This window comes from Callithrix jacchus, chromosome 4, assembly GCF_049354715.1.
Source record: "Callithrix jacchus isolate 240 chromosome 4, calJac240_pri, whole genome shotgun sequence".
NCBI lineage: Eukaryota > Metazoa > Chordata > Mammalia > Primates > Cebidae > Callithrix > Callithrix jacchus.
This window is the reverse complement of record NC_133505.1, coordinates 36,281,359-36,303,438: the sequence shown is the minus strand read 5'-3', so window position 1 is coordinate 36,303,438 and position 22,080 is coordinate 36,281,359. Positions and strand designations below refer to the sequence as shown.

General features: G+C 41.1%; 1 protein-coding gene across 14 annotated transcripts in view; it reads right to left on the bottom strand.

Annotated features, from left to right (window-relative positions):
* Positions 1–1,953: 1,953 nt before the first annotated feature.
* Positions 1,954–22,080, bottom strand: part of LOC128931934 (serine/threonine-protein kinase MARK2-like) — a 34,707-nt gene continuing 14,580 nt past the window's right edge. For 13 of the 14 annotated variants that reach the window (XM_078370603.1, XM_078370600.1, XM_078370589.1 and 10 more), the window contains 3 exons: positions 21,415–21,873; positions 13,375–13,492; positions 1,954–9,112 (listed from right to left, as the gene is read on the bottom strand). In XM_078370603.1, coding sequence (XP_078226729.1) covers positions 21,793–21,873 — 81 coding nt within the window. In that variant the 3' untranslated portion in view covers positions 1,954–9,112; positions 13,375–13,492; positions 21,415–21,792. The remainder of the gene's footprint in view (positions 9,113–13,374; positions 13,493–21,414; positions 21,874–22,080) is intronic. The other variant, XM_078370591.1, reaches the window with a different exon arrangement.

Sequence of the window (22,080 nt, the reverse complement as noted above, 5' to 3'; positions counted from 1 at the left end):
ATTACGGAGCCATAAACAAGAATGAGGTACCGACATGTCCTATGAGGTAGATGAAACCTGAAAACCTGCTTAGTAAAAGAAGCCATACAAAAAAGTCACTTTTTTTTTTTTTAATGAAGTCTCACTCTGTCACCCAGGCTGGAGTGCAGTGGCACAATCTCAGCTCATTACAACCTCCACCTCCCGGATTCAAATGATTCTCCTGAGTCAGCCTTCTGAATAGCTGGGATTATAGACACATGCCAACACGTCCAGCTTATTTTTGTATTTTTACTAGAGACAGAGTTTCACCACATTGGTCAAGCTGGTCTTGAACTCCTGATCTCGTGATCTGCCCACCTCAGCCTCCCAGAGTGCTGGGATTACAGGTATGAGCCACCGCACCCAGCCTAAAAGTAGTATATGATTCCACTTACATGAACTATCTAGAATAGGTAAGTCTACAGAGACAAAGGTTGGTGGTTGCCAAGGACTAGGAGCAGGGGGAAGGGGAGTAGACTGCTTAATGGGTAAGTAAGTGGTTCCCTTTTCGGGGGGCAATGAAGATGCTTTAGAACTAGATAGAGGTGATAGTTGTACAATATTGTGAATTAGACACTATTGTTGTTGTTATTTTAAGGCAGGGTCTCGCTCTGTCACCCAGGATGGAGTACTACAGTGCAATTTTGCCTCACTGCAGGCTTGAGCCTCCAAGCTCAAACCACTCTCCCATCTCAGCCTCCCAAGTAGCTGGGACAACAAGCATGGGCCACCACACCCGCTAATTTGTTTATTTTTTGTAGAAACAGATCTGTATACTCTTAAATCATGAAGTTTATGTTCTGTGAGCTTTACCCCAATAAAAACTGTTTAATATTTAAAAATATATTTAATAACTAGTCACTTTAGTAACCAGTTACTACAGAGATAATAAAAAGACATTGCAATCTTAATAACCGTCGTATGTTTCTCTTGGATTAAGGTTATAACCAGTCCTCCCTCTTTTGGAGTTTCACATCCAGAGACTCAACCAACAGTAGATTGAAAATATTCTGAAAAAAACACCACAATACAACAATAAAAAATAACACAAATTTTTAAACAATACAGCATAACCACTGTTGACATAGCATTTACATTGTAGTTGGTATTACAAGTGACTAGATATGACTTGAAGTATGCTAGAGGCTGTGTGTAAATGTCCTCCAAACAAGTCTATAAAAGACTGACTATAATCAGAGTTTGAAGGACTATTTTTCTTCAGTTGGATGGATTAAAACTATTACCAACCTTTAATAATTTTCTGACCCCTGCAATTCATTTTAATGACTTATGATTATTATTGTGCAAATACTTAGGATAAATTTTAATGAAAGGCTTTCTTTTATGTGCTGCAAATGATTGCTATGGTTAATAAAATTCACCTATTTTACAATAGTAGAAAGAGGAAAAGTTAGAATTGATTTTTTTAAAAAGACCATTAAGACCTTTGGAAGTGGGTATCTCACTGTATTCCCGATGTCACTGACTCTAAGGTGCAAATTTTTTTCCAGTTTTAACATTGCTGAACTCAGGGTGCCTGTGACAGGCACTGAGACCAGGCAGCTGTCAGGATGTAGCTGTAGCTGTCATTTCCTGCTCTGGTTCATCCAAAAGTGCTAAATCATGTCGGGGACCTGGGGGACAATTCCAGAGACAAGAATGCGCTCTTTAAAGAACATTCTTGATTTTGAAACATGGACATTAATGAGTCAAGGTCAAAAAATGGTTGTGAAGAGTTGAATTAGGAATGTGAAGTTGTCTCAGGAATGCTTAGACAGTTTGTTTCAATTACATTTGACTTTTCATATGTGTGTGTACATACACACACACACACACACACACACACACATGATATAGAGGAATGTCTTTGCTAAATAAGCCTTAAGAAGCAATTTCAATGAGGTCCAAATAAAAATTAAAATGATAAACAAGTATTTAATCATCATTTAATTGGCAGCATTTTTTGTCTCCATAGAACATAAAATAATGGTGTTATATATTCAGTGATATCTTCGATATAATCAAGCATAGCGACTCTTTTGTATAAAATCTTAAACATTTGTATTATTTTTGAAAGTCATTCACAGCTCCAAATATTAAAACTGGTACACTTTTAATTTAAAGGTTAGCATATTTCAGTTTAGCTCTTTCAATACATGTTTACTGAAAACCTGCAAAAATGAAGAGATATATATCACATACAATGTGGAATATTAAAATATATGATAGCTCATACTCCAAAACAATTTACAGTCTGATTGATCCATGATATTACTGATCTATGATTATGAGTAACATTCATTCAAAAAATATGTACTGAGTAATTTCCATGTATCGGGTTCAGTTCTGGGAACTGGGAATACAGTAGTAAACAAAGCAACCTTCCTACCCTCCTTGAACTCGCCTTCTAGAAGGAAGACCGTCTGTAAAAGGGACATATAAGTAAATGTATATAGTGCTGGTCAGTGATAAAGGCTAAGAAACAAAAGTAACTGAAGACTGGAAGAGGACTGTAAATGTTGGAAGGAGACTGAAGTTTTAGGTAAGTATCTAGAAAGCCTCCACCAGAAAACCTGCAGGAAGTAGGGGGCAAAACAGATCACAGGGGAAAAGAGCATTCCAGTGGAGGGAACCTGGAAGGCCAGAAGCGGAGGCGTGCCTGCATGTTGAGGAACGAGGAAGGTAGTCCAACTAGAGTGGAGAAAAGAGCGTGGCAGGTGATGGCATCAGAGAAGTCAAGAGCAACCAAGTCACACTGAGCCCGTGGTCAGAGTTAGGACCTCTGCTTTTCTTCTGAGTGGGATGAGAGTCATTTGCGATGTCTTAGCAGAGAAGTGACTCACTTTTCATGGGTTTGCCTTGACTGCTATGTTGAGAGGAGACTGAAAAGGGGGCAAGGCACAGCCGGTAGCCAGTTAAGAGGTGTCTTAGTCGAGGCCCAGCTGCTATTACAAAATACCTGGGACTGGACAATTTCTAAACAATCAAAACTGACTCTCAAAGTTCCAGAAGCTGTGAAGTCCAAGGTCAAGGCACCAGCATATTCTGAGTCTGGTGAGGGCCTGTTTCTCATAGATGGTGCCTTCTCTGTGTCCTCGCATGGCAGAAGACAAAAGGACCTAGCTAGTTCCCTGCAGCCCTTTCATGAGGGCATTAATCCTATTCATGGGGGTAGAATCCTCATGACTGAATCACCTCCCAGAGATCCCACCTTCTAGTACCATCAGGTTGGGGTTTAAGTTCCAACATATGGATTTTAGAGGGACACACACATTTAAACCACAGCAGCAGGTGAAAGATGAGGGCACCTTGGATCATGGTAGTGTGAGTGAGGAAGGTGAGAGTGATAGAACTTTGAATATATATACAGATTTGAGATGAAGTCTCACTCTCCCAGGCTGGAGTGCAGTGGTGCAATCTCAGCTCATTGCAACCTCCACCTCCCAAGTTCAAGTGATTGAAAACCTCAGCTTTCCAAATAGCTGAGACTACAGGTGCATGCCCCCACACCCAACTAATTTTTTTTCATATTTTTAGTAGAGACTGGTTTTCCCCATGTTTCACAGGCTGGTCTTTAACTCCTGACCTCATGTGATCTACCCACCTTGGCCTCGCAAAGTGCCGGCATTATAGGTGTGAGCCACTGCACTCAGCCAAATTCTGAACATATTTTGAAGGTAGCACCAACAGGATTTGTTGATAGATTGGAGGTGGGGCATGAAATACAGAGAGTTGTCACATGATGCCATGGTCTTTGGTCTGAGCAAATATAATGAAGTTGTCATTAGCAGGATGAGAAAGAATCGAGGAAGCACCATCAAGATCTCAGTTTTGAACACGTTGCATTTGAGATGCTGTGCTCTGTGAAGTGATTCCAGCAGGTCTAGAATTGGCCTGAACTTTTACTGAAATGAGAAATAGACCTGCATAGCATTGTTCCCTGGGAAGACACAGAACATATTGATTACTAGTGGTACTTTGTACCCATAGGTCTGTGGAGTTTTTGGATGGTTTATACTACCTTGTCAGCATTGTTGATTAGTAATGGTGAGGTTAGATTGATGGCTTGCACCTGGTTTCAGTGAGGACCGTCTCCTCCCTCACCCCCTAGAAGGCTCTGCCATTGGGCTCAGTTGCACAAGAGCAAGTGCCCAAGTGATGCCTATGGGATAAAAGGCACCCAAGATCAGACGGTCATGGTGGTTCACACCTGTAATCCCAACACTTTGGGAGGCTGAGGTCGGTGGATCACCTGCGGTCAGGAGTTTGAGACCAGCCTGACCAATTTGGTGAAACCCATCTCTACTAAAAATACAAAAATTAGCTGGACATAGCCGTGGGCACCTGTAGTCCCAGCTACTCAGGAGGCTGGGACTCGAACCCAGGAGGTGGAGGTTGTGGTGAGGCAAGATCATGCCACTGCACTCCAGCCTGGGTGATACAGCTAGACTCCTCAAAAAAAAAAAAAAAAAAAAATCCTGAGACCCAAGACAAGACTCCATTTGGGGCTCCCTAGTTGTAAGGTGTTCCATCTACGTATCAGTGGTTCCTGATCTGGGAGAGGGCATGTCAAGTGTGGCCCTTCCAGAGGGAGGATAATTGGAGCTTGCACCTGGCCCCTCTGGACCCCTTGCTGTGTGACACAGCCTGTTGGAAATAGATGTTCAGTGCTGCAAAGAAAAACTGGCACTGAGACAAAGTGTCTTTCAGCAAGGCAATTTTTGCCTCCTGGACTGCAGGAAGGGTACCCTCGCTAGTCATCGTGCATGAGAGTACAAAGAACAAAGGTAAACATGCAAATTTATTTCTTACACATTTGGGGTTGTCACTGCTGTGTCTGATCTCCATTGGCTGGAGCCAGACCTCACAATCTAAACTAAAACCCCATTGGCTAACAACTTAAGACTTTTCTAAACAGGTAAAAGCAGTGGAGAGCTGGGAAATGCCTGTGAGCACGTCCAGCACAGTTAAAGTACAAGGACATAAAATGTACTATGTGCCTGTAAGCATGGCATGTCTAATAGCTGCATAGGATAGGGCTTAACGAAGAGTTATTAGCACACTTATGATTTATTCTTTAACAAGAAACCAAACTTTAAAAAGGAACTTTTCTACTTCCCACACAGCCCTCGGTTGTGATGCATGCCCCTACTTCAAGCTGCTGCTATATCGTATCCTCTTCCTGCAGAAAACTGTGGATTGGTAAACACTGTCATTTGGTGACCTGTAAGTCTTTAGCAATGAAACTCTGCTCAACTGCCACCAATAAAGCAGATGCCAGTTAGACATTAGGAGGTTGATTACAGAAATGGACTCTAAAGCTCCTCTGTCAAAGATGAAGTCTATTTACCCACTCTTTGAATTGACCAGTGACTTTCTTTTGGTAACAGAATGTGGTAATAGGAACAGTGGCTGGTTCTGGGCCTAAGCCTTGTTAAGTGAAGCCAAATTCCACCTGGGGTTGCCTCCGTTCTTGTGTCTAAGTTAGATTGCAGTAACAAACTGCAATCTAACCTAGACATAAATTAGATGAAAGCAAAACTCACAAGCAGACTTTGGTAACAAATAGCTGAGTCCCAACCAGTCACAGCAACTGAGCTTCAGTCAGTTACAGGTGGCCAACTGATCAGACCAGCTTCAAATATAGTGTCTGCTGATTGGTTACTGAGCTGTAACTAATCAAGTTGTTTCTGAAGCTCATTTCTGTTCTCTGTCTATAAATGCTGCCTGCCTACGTTGCAAAGTAGGGCGCTCTCACCTGCGTGTTTTCTCTCTCTTCTTCTTCCTCCCACCCTCCCTCTCTCCCTCCTACCCTCCCTCCCTCTCTCCCTCTTACCTTCCCATCCTCCCTCTCTCCCAGGCTATCCTGATGAAGGATGAGACATGTGCAGCAGAGTGAAATCAGCTCAGTTTTCCCAGCTGAGGCCCCATACATTTGAGAAAGCCCAGAAAAGATTACTCAAGCCATTCAGCAAACCCACAGCTGACAATAGATGCATAAATGAGCTTCACCAAGCCCAGCACAAATTATCTGAACTGCCCAGCTGGTCCACATACTGTAAGCAAAAATAATAGTTTGTTATATGCACTAAGGTTTTGTGGTTGTATGTTATACAACATTATTGTGGCAATGGGTAACGGACACATATGTTCAAGTAGAGATGTCAAGCAGGCAGTCGGATGCATGCGTCTGAAGGTCAGGTGAGAAGTCCAAGCTGGAGGAAACTGTGAGAGCATTCAGCAACGTAGTGGACACAGCTGCTCCACCTAGACTCCCTGCGGTACCTTGTTTTCTTTTGAGAGCCCCACTCCTGCTTTTGCTTCTAACACCCAGCACCTGTGTCTTTTTGGAGTCTTCCCTTAGGCTTTTAGAGCTGCTTTCCCCTCCACAATCAGAAAACAAGATATACTTGGAAATTGACTTCCCTCCAGGACAGTGGTCCCCAACCTTTTTGGCACCAGGGGCCAGTTTTGTGGGAGACAGTTTTTCCATGGACCGGGCAGTGCAGGGGATGGTTTTGGGATGATTTGAGCACATTGCATTTATTGTGCCCTTTATTTCTATTATTATTACATTGAAATCTACAATGAAATAATTACACAACTCACCATAATGTAGAATCAGCGGGAGCCCTGAACTTGTTTTCCTGCAACTAGATAGTCCCATCTGAGGGTGATAGGAGACAGTGATGGATCATTAGGCACTAGATTACCATAAGGAGCATGTAACCTAGATCCATCACATATGTAGTTCACAATAGTGTTCCTGCTTCTATGAGAATCTGATGCCACTGCTGATCTGACAGGAGGTGAAGCTCAGTTTCACTCTCTGGCCCACTGTTCATCTTCTGCTGTGCAGCTCAGCTCTTAACAGGTCAGGACCAGTACCAGTCCCTGGTCCAGAAGTTGGGGATTCCTGTGCTATAAGACAGGAGGTGGAGCTCAGGCAGTAATGCGAGGGATAGGGAGTGACTGTAAATACAAATGAAGCTTCACTTGCTTGCTCATCTACCACTCACCTCCTACTCTACAGCTCAGTTCCTAACAGTACCACAGACAGGTACCGGTTCATGGCCCAGGGTTTGAAGACTCGTGTTCTAGGACAATCCTTGACCAGTGACACACAGGCACAGGGTACAGAGCAGAAGGTGTGTGAAAGCCTAGTTCTCTTGTTCCAAAAAAGGCTGGGCATATCTTAAGCCCCAGGGTTTCTGTACACCCAGGATTGGGTTAAAACCACCACCCTTTGCAAAGCCTGCCTGAGATTAAACCTTTGCTGGGCTTTCTCTCCTCTGTTTACATCTCCCTCAGCCTTACCAGTCCAGGGAGTATTTCCTTAAGAAAGCATGTGCGTACAAATCAGGCTCTGCTTCTGGGTCACCCACCCTAAGACAACATATAAGTAATATTTGAAGCCATAAGTCGAGATGAGCAATCTATAAGATTAGCAAGGGGTTTTGTATTCATAGTTATTCTCTATATTTAGCATTTTAAGCATTTTGATTCTTTTTAATTTTGCATTCCTTTTTAAAGTTTTGGAACCAAGGCAATTCTGAATGTTGCTAAGTATAAAGTCTGCCCTTGCACTGATGAATTTATGGAGCAAATATCCAAGATTCTGTCAGAGTCGGATTTTCTAACCAGGTTAACATCCCCTTGATAACATATTGGCTTCTGGATGCAAATGTAAAAATAAATAGAGGGATGGGAGTGTGTGAGACCGTGTGCAAGTGTGTGTGTGTGTGTGTGTGTGTGTGCACAGACACTTCTATTGAGGCAGGAATAAAGGAGTCCTATGCGTGTTATTGGCCATCAGACCAGGTGAGAAACAGCCCCATGGAACTAGAGAACACATTCCAGATTCTGGAATGTTTTGCACAGTATCTGAGAGTAATATGGTAAAGCTCCAAAAAGAAAAAATGAACACAAATACGTATCATTCAAAAATATTTATTTTAGGTCATTTACTATATAACTGTCAATGCACATGTAGGATGAACTTATCAGACATGATTCTGCCCTCTCTGCCCTTAAAAGTTTATAGGCTAATGAGGGGAGGAGAGATAGGCATTAAATAATTACCTAGATAATCCTTTACTTGTTATTTGTGTTTGAAAGAAAAAGTACGAGGCATTCTTAGGGTAAATGACTGGGGACTAACTCTCTGTGTTAGTAACTGGAGAAAACACTCTTTGGCTTGTCCAGACTCTGAGCCCATCACCAGACTCTGAGCTCCCCAGAGCAGAGACTGTGTCTTGCTCACCCTCCATCACAATGCTAGATTTGTGGCACTTTAAAAATGTTTGTTGAATGGATGCATGAGGTTACTAGTGAGGATGAGAATAAGGGCTGGGTAAAGGAGACCTAGGAGAAGAGATTTCAACGTAAGTTGAAGCCAGATCATGGAAGACCTTAAGTATCATTTGAAAAAGTTTGGACTTCATCATGTGGGACATGGGGGGGCCACTAAAAGTGTCTGAGTCAGATTGATGTGATTAGAACTGTGTTTCATGAAGGCAACTCTGGAGAGGCTGGGGGCAGGGGGCCAGCTGGGAAGTCACGTAGATTGGTGGTAGCAGAAAGGGATGGGGAGGAGGGAACAGCAACAAGGGGATGATTGGCTGCATCAGACCCTGAGAACTCATTTCAAGTGAGAGATTTGCTCTGGGGCATTTGCCACCAGAGGCTGCAGTTCACATAAACTCTCTGTAACGTTTCCTAAGAATTCTCCAGAGGCTCATGAGTTTTCTAGTTAGGTAATTAAGAAATAGTTATGTTCTCAAGAGAATAGCTGAATGCCCTAGATAATTTCTCCAATTTTGATTTAGCAAATGGGTGAGATAACTATGCCATCCTTCCTTTTTGACTGATGCCCACCTCCTTCAGACTAAACAACCATTCAATCACACTGCAGCAACATCAGTCACCGATGACGTCTTTAGAAGCTTCACTGTGTCAGCGCCTGGATTTGGGCGTCCCTTTATGAACTAGAGTTTATGGTTCATTTTTATTGCTCTATCTCCTACTCGCTGTAATTGCCATTACTGTAGATGATACCGTGGGTTGGTTTGTTCATTAAAAGTAAATAAGTCTGAAAGAAAAGGGAGCATACCAAAAACTTATGCTTATTGCAAATTTTATATCAGAAGTCAGGAATGAGAAAATTTAAGATTCTCCAGGCACTCAAATGTTAATTTCTCTGCCCTACATATGTTTCAAAAGATATTTCAAATCTGATCCTGAATCCGAACTAATCATCCATAAGGTGGGTGGGTTAGCATGAGCATAATTTATCTTCTGGTTTGTTAATTTCATAAACAATATTTATGATTAATTATTCTGTGCACTCCTGAACATTTATGAGGGTCTATTATGTGCCAAACTCTTCCATATTTTATATCTTTATGTACCTAAAGCTTTCATCTTCACACAACTCCTGCAAGATGCTGTGTTATTATCTCTATTTTACAGTTGAAGCAACAGGCTCAGAGTGGTTCAGTGATGTGCCTGAGGCTACACAGCTCATCGGTGATGGAGCCTGTTGGAAATTGGAGTTACCTTGGCTCCAAGCCCCACTCCACTATCCTGCCTTTCTCTAAGATTGAACCAGAGCTCCACAACTCAGCAAAAAGGTTGAAAGTCTTCTCTAACGTAGGCGGATAAAATGAAAGCTGTCTTTCATGCTGCCCTGTCATCAAAGCCGAGAGCAAGCCTCAGTAAGTTTACCAGTTTGAGTGAGCAAAACAACCCGATTCCCAACAGCAAGCAGGCATGACCACTGTTGAGAAACATTAAGTTTACCCTGCCCCCATGGTTCTCTTGTGGAAGATACTTTTAGTTTCTAATTCGTGGTATTCGGGTAACAGCTGCCTACCTAGTATATTTGTATATGTAGATCACCTGTGTATTAATAAGAATCACGTGTCAAAGAGCAAATAAACACATGGATGACTCTCTGCTCAGGGGTTTTCAGTCTGGAGAGCTGTCAGCCCCACAGGCTCTCAGGCTGTTGGTCCCCAGGATAGATTCACTCCGTTGTGCTGTTTTGGTATCTGCCTCTCAAATACCTTCAGCGCCATCTGGGTGGGGGTCTCCCAACTGAGCTGGGTTTTGGTAAGAGGTGCCAAAATGTGGAGACTAAAACCCAGGATGAAGGATTGCCTGAACAATGTAAAAAGAGGCTAAGCTGAAGGTATCTCTGCAATGTTTGAAAAGAATCCCCCAGGTGAGTTAGGGGGAGCCAGAAGGAGCCCGGGGGGAGACTCCTAGGTGAATTAGGGAGAACCCAGAAGTGGCCCAAATACTACTGGAAAAAATCCCTGGGGTAAGTTGGGGAGCTCAGGAGGAGCCCAAGGGAGACTCCCAGGGTGAATTAGGGAGAACCTTGAAGTAGACCAAGAATGTTTGAAAAAATCTCCCAGGGTTAGTTGGGGGAGCTCGGAATTGGCGCAAGAACATTTGAAAAAATCTCCAAGGGTGGCAGCTGGGGGAACTCGGTCATATTGGGGTAACATCAGCCAAAGATCAAGCCAACACAGGGTTTATTTGGTGTGGTCCATTTGGACTTTGGTGTGTTTTGCCCTGGAGCTGTTTCAGACATAAGATGAGGAAAAGGATTCAGGAGAAAATTCAGGAGAAGAGAAGGAGTGTGATTAAGTATGTAAAGAAATCATGGAGCAAAAAGATAAAAACTCAAATAAGGAAAAGGTGTGCCCATCAGCCCTGCTCAGTATCTTGTAGAGAGATGGTCAGAGCCTCCCTGATATTTCTACCGCTGCTTCTGTTGGCGTGTGTGCTCCTAGAACTATGGTAACCAGTCCAGGTGCTTATATTCCTATATCTATGGTAACCAGTTCTATCCAAGCTGGGATTCAACAAGTGGGAAATGAGGGAGATTTAGAGGCATGGCAATTCCCAGTGGTTACACACCTTCCAGATCAGCAAGGGCAAGTATGGGTTGCTTTTGAACCCCTTCCCTTCAAACTGTTAAGAGTTTAAACAGGCCATCAGTCAGTATGGGCCTGAGTTTCCATTTGTGCTAGGATGATAGAAGAGCATACCTTTTTTGTTTGTTTGTTTTAATTGTATTTGGCTCTGGAGTACATGTGCACATCCTACATCCTGCAGGATTATTGCATAGGTACCTACATGCCATTGTGGTCTGCTGTCTCCATTCCCCACCTCCACCACCCCCCAACACTTCTACATCCCCCCATCAGGCATTTCTCCCAGTGTTATCCCTCCCCATCCTCCCCACCACCATCCCCCCTCCCCCACACCTAGCTCTGTGTTTCCTTCCCTGTGCCCAAGTGTTCTCATTGTTCATCACCCGCCTATGAATGAAAACGTGGTGTTTGGTTTTCTGTTCTTCTGCCAGTTTGCTGAGAATTATGGTTTCTAGGTTCATCCATGCCTGTACAAAGGAAATGAACTCATTGTTTTTTATGGCTGCATAGTATTTCATGGTGTATATGTGCCCCCCCTTTTTTTTTTTTTTTTTTTTTTTTTGCCCAGTCTATCATTGATGCGCATTTGGTTTGGTTTCCAAATCTTCCCAGTCATAAACAAAACCACAATGAACATACATGTGCATGTGTCTTGATGATAGAATGATTTATAATCCTTTGGGTATATACCCAGTAATGGGATTGCTGGGTCAAATGGAATTTCTATTTTTAGATCCTTGAGGAATCGCCACACTGTCTTCCACAATGGTTGAACTAATTTACACTCCCACCAACAGTGTAAACGTGTTCTTATTTCTCCACATCCTCTCCAGCATCTATTGTCTCCAGATTTTTTTTTTCTTTTTTTTTTTCTTTTTGAGATGAAGTTTGGCTCTTGTTGCCCAGGCTGGAGTGTAATGGCGCAATCTTGGCTCACTGTGACCTCCACCTCCCGGGTTCAAGTGATTCTCCTGCCTCAGCCTCCAGAGTAGCTGGGATTATAGTGCCCACCACCATGCCTAGCTAATTTTTTTCTATTTTTAGTAGAGATGGGGTTTTACCATGTTGGCCAGGCTGGTCTCGAACTCCTGATCTCAGGTGATTCACCTACCTCAGCCTCCCAGAGTGCTGGGAATACAGGCATGAGCCACTGCATCCAGCCACCTGATTACTTCTTAATACATTTAAATTCCTAACTTTGGGGTGAAGTTGACAAAATTTTTGAGTTGATTATTTGTTGGCATATAGGGTTTTCATATTGAAGGCTGCTGTTCTTGATGGCAATAGAAAGAAAATGCAAGACCAATCAGTCTAAGGTGAAACAAAGTCAAGGGAAGAGACTATTAAATTTTGTGCACCCATGTACATTTTATCATCAACTACATTTACAATAACATCTTCCATAACTTATAATAATGAAAATAATTTGTGGTAGCATACACCTATAATCCTGGCTTCTCATGAGGCTAAGGCAGGAGGATCCCTTGAGCCCCCCGACCTGGTCAACATAAGGGAATCCCATCTTGGCCAGGCATGGTGGCTCTCACCTGTAATCCCAGCACTTTGGAAGGTCAAAACAGGTGGATCCCTTGAGGTCAGGAGTTTGAGACCAGCTTGGCTAACGTGGTGAAACCCCATCTCTACTAAGATACAAAAATTAGCTGGGCATGGTGGCATGCACCTGTAATCCCAGCTATTTGGGAGGCTGAAGCAGGAGAATTACTTGAACCTGGGAGAAGGAGGATGTAGTGAGCTGAGACTGTGCCACTACACTCTAGCATGGGTGACAGGGCAAGACTCCAGCTCAAAAAAGAATAAAAAAAGAGATCTCATCTCAAAAAAAACCCAACTTTACATAATGCTGTAAAAAATCATTTGCTACACCTCAGCTATTTCTGACCAATTTTTAACTACAGGCAAGAAAATCATAGACTTCAAAATGATTCATTCTGAGTTGCTAGTCTAGTCTCTTGTTTACATTACTCTCATTCTAGCGAAAGAGGATGTGATTTCCAGAGTCAACGTGCCTTCATTTGGGCTTGCTCTTTACTCTTTATCTTATTATTTTTCATTTCTAAACTCACACAGGTGCAGAGCTTTCTTTACACAAAGCAGAGCACATGGCCAAGGAAAGGATGTGATTTCCAGAGTCTGTTTCTACAACTGCCCTAAAAGTACAAATACTTTAAGAAATGTAGTAGATTGATTTAAAGTCACAATACATTATAAGTGAGAATTTTTCTCAAGATAAAACAGAAAGATGCTAGGCATATCAAAAGGGATGCTTCAGAAGAGAACCACACTAAAAGGAGATTAAACTCCCCAAAACAAAGGTTATCTACTTCACAATTGTGATGAGGGCTGGCAGACTAGCACTGGAGAGGCAGTAGAGACACAGAAAACTCACCCAGGCTGAGTGAGATAGGAGACCCAGGATCCAAATAGAAGTTCCAGGCTGTAGCATTGTCATCTATTAACTGGTCTTCTCTAACTCCTCTGAGACACACTTTCTTCACCTACAAAATCTAAGATATGTGACAGAGGGAAAGAAAGAGAATCAGTTTGATCTCTATTTTTTGGTTTAAGATTCTTAGATTATGCAAATGATCACTTTATATAGCACCACCTCCACGTAAGTACCAAACACACAATTAGTTTATGTTATTGAACACATGCTCAATATGGGCTTGAGTACAGCTAAAGAAACATAAGATTCAAGCTTTTGGGTAATCCATACAAGGGAATGATGACATTAAATACTATAAAATCATGTAAGTGATGGCATGTTAAGTTTTTCACTGATGAATAAGTGGGAATTCATGTTATATCCAGTGAAGACCCTTTCACAGTTATATTTGGTTAAGGTACCTTTCCAGTCCTGTGTTTATACAGGTAGAACCTCCTCTTTTTTTTCTTGAGATGAAATCTCACCCTGTCTTCTAGGCTGAAGTGCAATGGTGTGATCTCAGCTCACTGCAACCTCCACCTCCCAAGTTCAAACGATTTTCCTGCCTCAGCCTCCAGATAGCTAGGATTACAGGTGCTTGCCACCATGCCCAGCTAGGCTAATTTTTGTATTTTTAGTAGAGATGGGGTTTCACCATAAGGCTGGTCTCAAACTCCTCACCTCATCATCCACCCACCTTGGCCTTCCAAAGTGTTGGGATTACAGGCATGAGCCACTAAGCCCGGGCACCACTTCCTTTTTCTATCTAATAAAATATTGGTGGGGAAAAGACCCTCTGGCATTTGCTGTCTCATTTGTTCCTTTGTTGTAGTGATAGGGAAAGCCATAAAATAATATTTCAAGAAACAGATGAGATATAGATGACTTTTTAGATCTCCTTCTGGCCTTATGGATTTACATGTGTTTTTAGAGAATAAAGGTAAAATAATAAATATTAGGCTAAATGGTAATGTGGAAGTACAGGGATAATTCAAAGTTTAAGAATTCCTTACAGCTCATGCCTGTAATTTCAGCACTTTGAGAGGCCAAGGTGGGTGGATCACGAGGTCAAGACATCAAGACCATCCTGGCCAACATGGTGAAACCCTGTCCCTACTAAAACTACAAAAATTAGCTGGGTGTGGTGGCACACACCTGTAATCCTAGCTACTCAAGAGGCTGAGGCAGGAAAATTGCTTAAACCTGGGAAGTGGAGGTTGCAGTGAGCCGAGATCAGGCCACTGCACTCCAGCCTGGTGACAGAGTGGGACTTCATCTCAAAAAAAAAAAAAAAAAGAATTCCTTCCCCATGTTTAACTGGTGTGCTTTGCAAGGTCTAGATGACATCAATGATACAATTCTTGCAAGCAACAGCAGCAGGGTTCTTGGAGGTCCGTTGTCACCTAAAAATTTTTTTCTTCCCTTTATGTTGTTAAATAGACTGAAGATTTCCCTGAATGGATAATGGAATTAAGTTTCTCAAAATATGGTCCATGGACTGCCTGTCTGTACCAGCATCATTTGCGGTGCTTGTTCAAAATTTGTATTCCTGGGGAATGGAGGTTTCACCACTTTGAGACCCACAGAGACTCCATTATGCTTTATGCAGGGTCACAGATGCCTCTAGAATGAAGTAGATACTCCTTTTGAATTCCTGTGATGTGAAACTGATAGCAAATATTAATCCAAAAGCAAAACTGGAAAAAAAATTCATATTCTTGGTCTGTACCTGAGATCATCTTGATGGATCTCAGGTATGCTGGTATTGTATTAAACCCTCTGGTGCTATTTATACACAATAATGTCTAAAAATCACTGTCTAAATTAAGAATTCACATTCTACTGCATTGGATTAGTGATACAATGAAATTCAGGTCCAGAGTTTTTATCATTCAATATCCAAAACACATGGAAGTGACTTTTATATAGCTTTCAAAGCATAACACATGTAAAATAGACAATACAAACAAGCTTTAAAAAGAATAAAATCAATGGCTGGGTGCGGTGACTCAGGCCTGCAATCCCAGCACTTTGGGAGGCTGAGGCAGGCAGATCACAAGGTCAGGAGTTTGAGACCAGACTGACCAACCCTATCTTTTCTAAAAATACAAAAATTAGCCAGGCATGGTGGTGGGCGCCTATAATCCCAGGTACTCATGAGGCTGAGGCAGGAGAATCTCTTGAATTGCAGTGAGCCAAGATGTAGCCACTGCACTCCAGCTTCTGTGACAGAGTGGAACTCCAAAAAAAGAACAAGAAGAAGAAGAAAAGAAAATCATTCCATAATACTGTTATCCAAGGAAAAACAATAGTTGAGGACTATTTGTGTGAATTTCCTTCAAGTCTCTAAATATCATCATATAGATCATCATAGGTTCTGAAAACTCCTAACAGCAGGGACTGTGTTTCTTCATCACTGTAACCCTAGGGGCTGTCTTTTATACTTAAATTCATAGTGCCCACACACTGCCTCTAATTAGTAGTACTGAGCACGTGCTGAATAAACAATGAGTGTATCTAATGAAAAAATGACTGAGGCAATGTATTTGCATGTCTCCTTGAGAGCAATTTTAAAGAATACATATTCAATGTAGAGAGCATATTTATTTCCTTCAAAAGGAGAACAAATGCAAAATATTCCAAAGTTTGCGCTTAGAACTTTAAGACTGTTACACATGTTCTATCTTCTATCTTATATGAAGCAAGTACTGGTGAGATTAGTGTTAAGAAATGTATTAAAATAGGGTGTTTCTGCTTACTTTTAAAATTGTGAGCAGAAAATGATTTATGATAGTAAACCTAATTTACAAAAGGAACATGGTAGCGTTTTAGTAGCAGCGGCAGGACTTTAATGGGGTTGATGTCATAACCCTATTTTTTAACAGAAAAACATGGCTTCCAAAATATTGTGACACTAGCATGGTTGCTTTGTATTTATGAATCTGATGCAGACTTCAGGCAGTAAATCTCAAAATGACTTGTGACGTGTGCCATTTTTTTTTTTTTTAAGGAGGCTGAACACAGAAAAGGCCAAAGGAAAGGGGCCATTGTCTTCCTTACGAAGGAAGGCATATTGCTACAGGACTTACCTCTCACAAAAGTTTTTTTGTGAGGCTTTAGAAAGTTTTAATGTGTATTAAAATGCATTGAAAAACATCCAGCTGATTAATAAATATAAAATAGTATAATTATACAGTATTGGCAGCATATTTAAGTTATGCTAGGTCAAGGCTACATATATGTAAAGTAAAAATAATTACTCAGCAAGTCAATATAGCATAGCTTTGTTTATATTACTAAGAAAATCATTTTTAATTTCAGCAAGAACTTAATGCTATATAGATTTATGTAAATAAGAACATAACCCATAAATATGAAATTACAGAAATACATATGCATTTTAATTTCATTTAAAACTTATGATGAAACATGGATTTCATTATTTATAAATGATATAACCTGGCCCTCACCACAAATAGGACTATGAAGTATGAATACAGTTGTAGGAATACATATTATCATTTACTAAAAGGTAACACAAGCCTATGTGTATTGATGAAGCAGCTATACTACTGAAACATGCCCAAACTGAATTGTGATGATTTTAAATGCATCAAGAGAGATTAATGATTAAATGGTTTCAATTGTTACATAAATTAGCAAACTGCTAGGTCATAAGTGCTGTGGGAAAAAAGCAGTGTAAGAGGATCAAGTGTGGTACATATCTAGCTGTGTGTGTGAATATAAGGCAGGTTCCAGTTTTACTAGAGTAATTAGGGTAGGCTGGGGGCACGGAGGGGAAGATCTACACAGCCAAAGGAGAGACAATGTAAAAACACTGAGGCCCCATTTGATTCTAACAAAACAATCTCACCACAGATATAATACCCCATTGAGCAGGTGTGTACAGTGTCTCAAAGCAACTTAAGCAAGGGAATAGAGCTAGTAAATAATAAAGCCAGGGCTAGAACCCAGGTTTCTTGACTCTTCATCCAGTGCCTTTCTTTTGTTTTGTCCCTCTGTTCACCAGGCACAGAGGAAGGTGCCCTGTCTCTTAGAAAGCACTGTGTAAACATCATGGATGAATCTGGAAACCATCATTCTCAGCAAACTGACCCAAGAAGAGAAAACCAAACACCACATGTTCTCACTCATAGGAGGGTGTTGAACAATGAGAACACATGGGCATAGGGAGGGGAACATCACACACTGGGGCAGGTTGGGGGTGGAAGGGCTGGGGAGGGACAGTGGGGGGGTAGGGAGGCTGGGGAGGAAAAACAGTGGGAGAAATGCCTGATGTAGCCGAAGGGGGACAGAGACTGCTAACCACCATGGTATGTGTGTACCTATGCAACAACCCTGCGGGATGTGCACATGTGCCCCAGAGCTTAAAGTACAATTTAAAAAAAAAATCAGGTTTCATTGCTTTGGGGTGGTGATTGTGATTATTATTAATCAGTTCCATGATATTTCTATTTTTAAATTTATGCCTCATAGTTGTACATTTTCCCAGGATACATGTGCCGTTTTGGTACATGTATACAATGTAATGATCGAGTTAGGGTAACTGGAACATCTATCACTTCAAACATTTATCTTTTCTTATGTTAGGAATATTACAATTCTCATCTAGCTATCTTGAAATATACAATACATTGTTAACTATAATTACTGTACTATAGACTACTAGAATCGATTCCTTCTGATATTTCCTGAAAGGCATATAAAACTCAAAGAATGGTTTCATCTTCCCTTCCCACAGCTTGTTTTTCCTCCTTCATTTGTGCCTCTTCTCTTGAATAAATTATTTTAATGTCAAACTGTCAGTTAAACTAATTATACTTTTCTGGATATTTGATAAAGGAAAGGTAAGGATAGGAATAACCTATGAAATGGAAACAATTTCTAACGTTATAAAGGGCTGAGGAAAGAATGGAGAGAATGTGGAGCCCAGAGACTCAGAGAGAGCCTGTGTGTACCTAAGCAACAATCCTGCAAGATCTGCACGTGTACTCCAGAACATAAAGTATAATAAGAAAAAAAATAAAGGAAATTTGTAGATAAGGCAAAAATGTTGGAAACAGGGCTCAAGGGGTGAGGGAAAGAGATTTTAAAATATGTTCAAATATATAGTAGGAAGAATGAAGTCAGACTGAAGAAAAAAATATTTTCAAATAAAAATATGAGAATATTAGACAACAAACAACATACAAGAAAAAAGAGAATACGAATCCGATTTCAGACAGTAGACTGAAGAGCTGGTGGAATTACTAACAGCAAAAGGGAACAGAGTAGAGAGTCTGAAAGATGAGTAGCTTTCTTTTTGTAATGCTGGGTTTAAGGTGGCGGCGAGGTTCTCACTAGTGGAAAGGGTCTAAGAGCTTTAAGAGGCAAACTTGGAAGCTCTGTGCAATCTAGAGCTGTTTGTCCAATACAGTTGCCTCTAACCACAGGCAACCACTGAGCAACTGAAATATGGGTACCCTGAACTGAGATGGGCTCTAAGCATCAAATACACATTAGATTTTGAAGATTTTCTATGGGAAAAAAAGAATTTAAAATCTCATTTTTTCTGCATTGATTAGATGATGAAATATATGCATGGACTGGGTTAAATAACATTATTAAAACTAATTTCACTTGTCTGTACTTTTTTAACGTGATTTGTAGAAAACTGAAAATTACATATGTGGCTTATGTTATATTTCTATTGGACAGCAATATTAGTTATATATTAAGATCACAAAAGGGATAGAGACATCATTCTGAGGTATCTCAACTAAACATAGATATGGAAGAAAAAAGGAAACACATCATCATAATAGTTAATATTTACTAAGCACCCCAAGCACTATGCTAGACACATAAAGGGCACCGTCTTATTTGTTCCTCCCAAAAACCTTATTAAACATCTTTTATAGAATAAAATACTGAGGCCCAAGGTCACACAGTTAAATGTCGGTGTTAGGATTCAAGGCCACGATGACCCCAGATCTCAAGTTCTAAACGGTGACAGAAATTTCAGAACAAGTATGCGCTCTAATATTTAAACTATTTATTAGAATGGTTCATTGTCAAAGTCAGTTATGTCCCAATTCAATTAAGAAGAAAAGCTACAAACGTGTGGATTTGTAACTTTAGAATTATGATGAGCTACTGATGCTGGCATATTTTCACCAGATCCGGCCATTAAAGACGTTTCTGGTGCAGCTTCTTTCCTTTTATCAATGTTTATTCCCAGAAATGCAAACCCATCAAGTTAGATGGTACATATCCAACTGTCCAACGGAGACGATCATCCACCTAATCCTAAACAGCAGGGCCTGTTTTCTGAACATAACTAGACAGATAATACAGATCTACTTGACAAATTTTCAACATTCTCTTTTGGAGCACAAAAGCACCTGGACCTGTCAAAGTGACTAAAACGTTTTGAAGGAAGCTAAACTAAATGGAACCTTTGTTGAAGAACCAAAAATTAAGCTTACCCAACTGATGCTTTAAAAATGGATTTTGTACTCCTTGAAAATGCTTACTTTCAAAGAACAGAAAGAAAAAAAGGCTGGATACTTTGAATCCTAGAAATCTTAACAGTAAAATCTCCTACAAATACAAATTGAAGTCAATAAAGTATCTTTCATTGACCTTTGGTTGGTTCATTGGTATTAATTTCAAAGACAAACTTTCTTTCCTTTTCACATTTAATTTCTGCTACCTATCTGGGAAAATGGTAACCACAGAACTGCTGAACTTGTATAGTCAGCTCTAATTACATCTTTTTCAAAAACTTACTCATGTAAACTTTATTAAACAATTTATTTACAATTAATACATTTTTCTAGTCTAAGTCTTTTAAAACTACTGCCATAAATCCACATTATAGAAATAGAAAAACAAAAGAAAATTTGAAAAAAAAAATAATTATTTTGAAATAAGACTAGCAGAGATATCTTACAAGACAGTTCATACTGGACATGTATTCAAAAGGGTGTCTCTCTGAACTGACCCACCAATTTATTTTAAATTAAACCCCCTAACCTTCCTCCTCCCTGGCCCACTTTTTTTTTTTTTTTAAATAAAGTAGTATGATTTCAGCTGGGCATAGAGGCTCATGACTTGTAATCCCAGCACTTGGGAAGCCAAGTATCCTGTATCCTAATGGCTGTGTTGGGGTCACGGATGTTGAGGGCTAAAAAACCATTGCTGAAGTGAGCGAGCATGCGGTTGGGACAGCTTGGAGGCTGTGGCTTGTGAATAACACAAGAGTTGTACGGGCACCCCGCATAGGTGATGTTCCACCAATGACAGTTTGTGCTGCCGGGTGGGGGTCCTCTGGTCCCAGAACCACAGGGAGAGTGCGGTCGGTATGCTCCCTAAGTACTTGGTGCAGGAGAGAGAGAAACGAAAGGTAGGAGGCCAGTGGTGGCGGTCACGCAGGGAGATTATGGGAAACCAGGAAAGGCCAGCCGTACAGCAATTCAAAGGGGCTCAGACCCATTGGCCCCCATGGGGTGGCCCGGATATGGGCCAGGGCAAGAGGTAGGAGTGTGAGCCAAGAGAGTTTTACCTCAATAGCAAGTTTGGCCAAATGGTCTTTGAGGATGCCATTGGTCTGTTCAACTTTACCCGATGACTGAGGATGGTAAGGGATGTGTAGTATCTAGATGTTGAGGGACTCAGCAATGAGCTGGACAACTTGTGCAGTAAATGCTGGACCATTGTTCAACTGGATGGTGGCAGGTAGGGATGATTTCTTGTGTAAGAAATATCCCTAGCAAATAATTGCCACTGTGAAGGCTAATACCATAGTCTTTGGTTACTTAAAATCTAAAGTCTTGTTATCTTTAGGCTTAAAAGTAATTTGTACTTGTAGTTTTTGGAGCAGATTCCTCCGCAAAAAAGGAACAGGGCAGCTGGGAAGATATAAGAACCTGTGCCACACCTCTTGCCTTCCAGTGACATATTTTGATTGGCAAAAGGGTTTGTTTTGTTCGTTTTTACCTGATACTCCTATGGCCGCAATAGTAGTAGTGTGAGACAGTGAGCCTCCAGTGCTCACGGGGGTAAACTGCATGATCTTTATAGACTGTTCTCCAGTCTGGACCAGGTTTAGACCCTGGTTTAGCTATATCTTTTTCTTGCTCTCTTCCACGTCCTCCTCCATCCTTTCATTATCCCCGCTTTTCTTTCAACTAAGGCAGGTGCTAGTAAATCTGCCTTTTCCTTTGCCTCACACCTTGCCCTTCTCTTAGCCCCGGTCCTGTGCAGGGAGGGCACAAAGCAGCAGAGTGTCTGCAACCCACGTGCCACCTTTCCAATGCTACTACAAAATTTGCAAAAAGCAAGAAATGGTCATTTATCAGAATGATACATTTATTTTTATATTTTTTTATATAAAGTGCTGCAGGCTCCAACGTTGCTCCTGGGCATCTCAGGTTTCGGGCCTTCGTCCTCTCCAATCTAAATGCAGAGACATTTGACATGAACATGTTTTGCAAAATGCAATACATTCTTATTGACTCTGGTCACCCTGCTGTGCACTAGAGTCAAAACCTCTTCCTCCTGTCTAGACTTTGGTCCTTTGACCAATACCCCCCCATTCCCTCCCTCTGCCACTCTCCGGCCCCGGAGATTTGCCAATTAAAACAATACTAATAAAGACAGAAT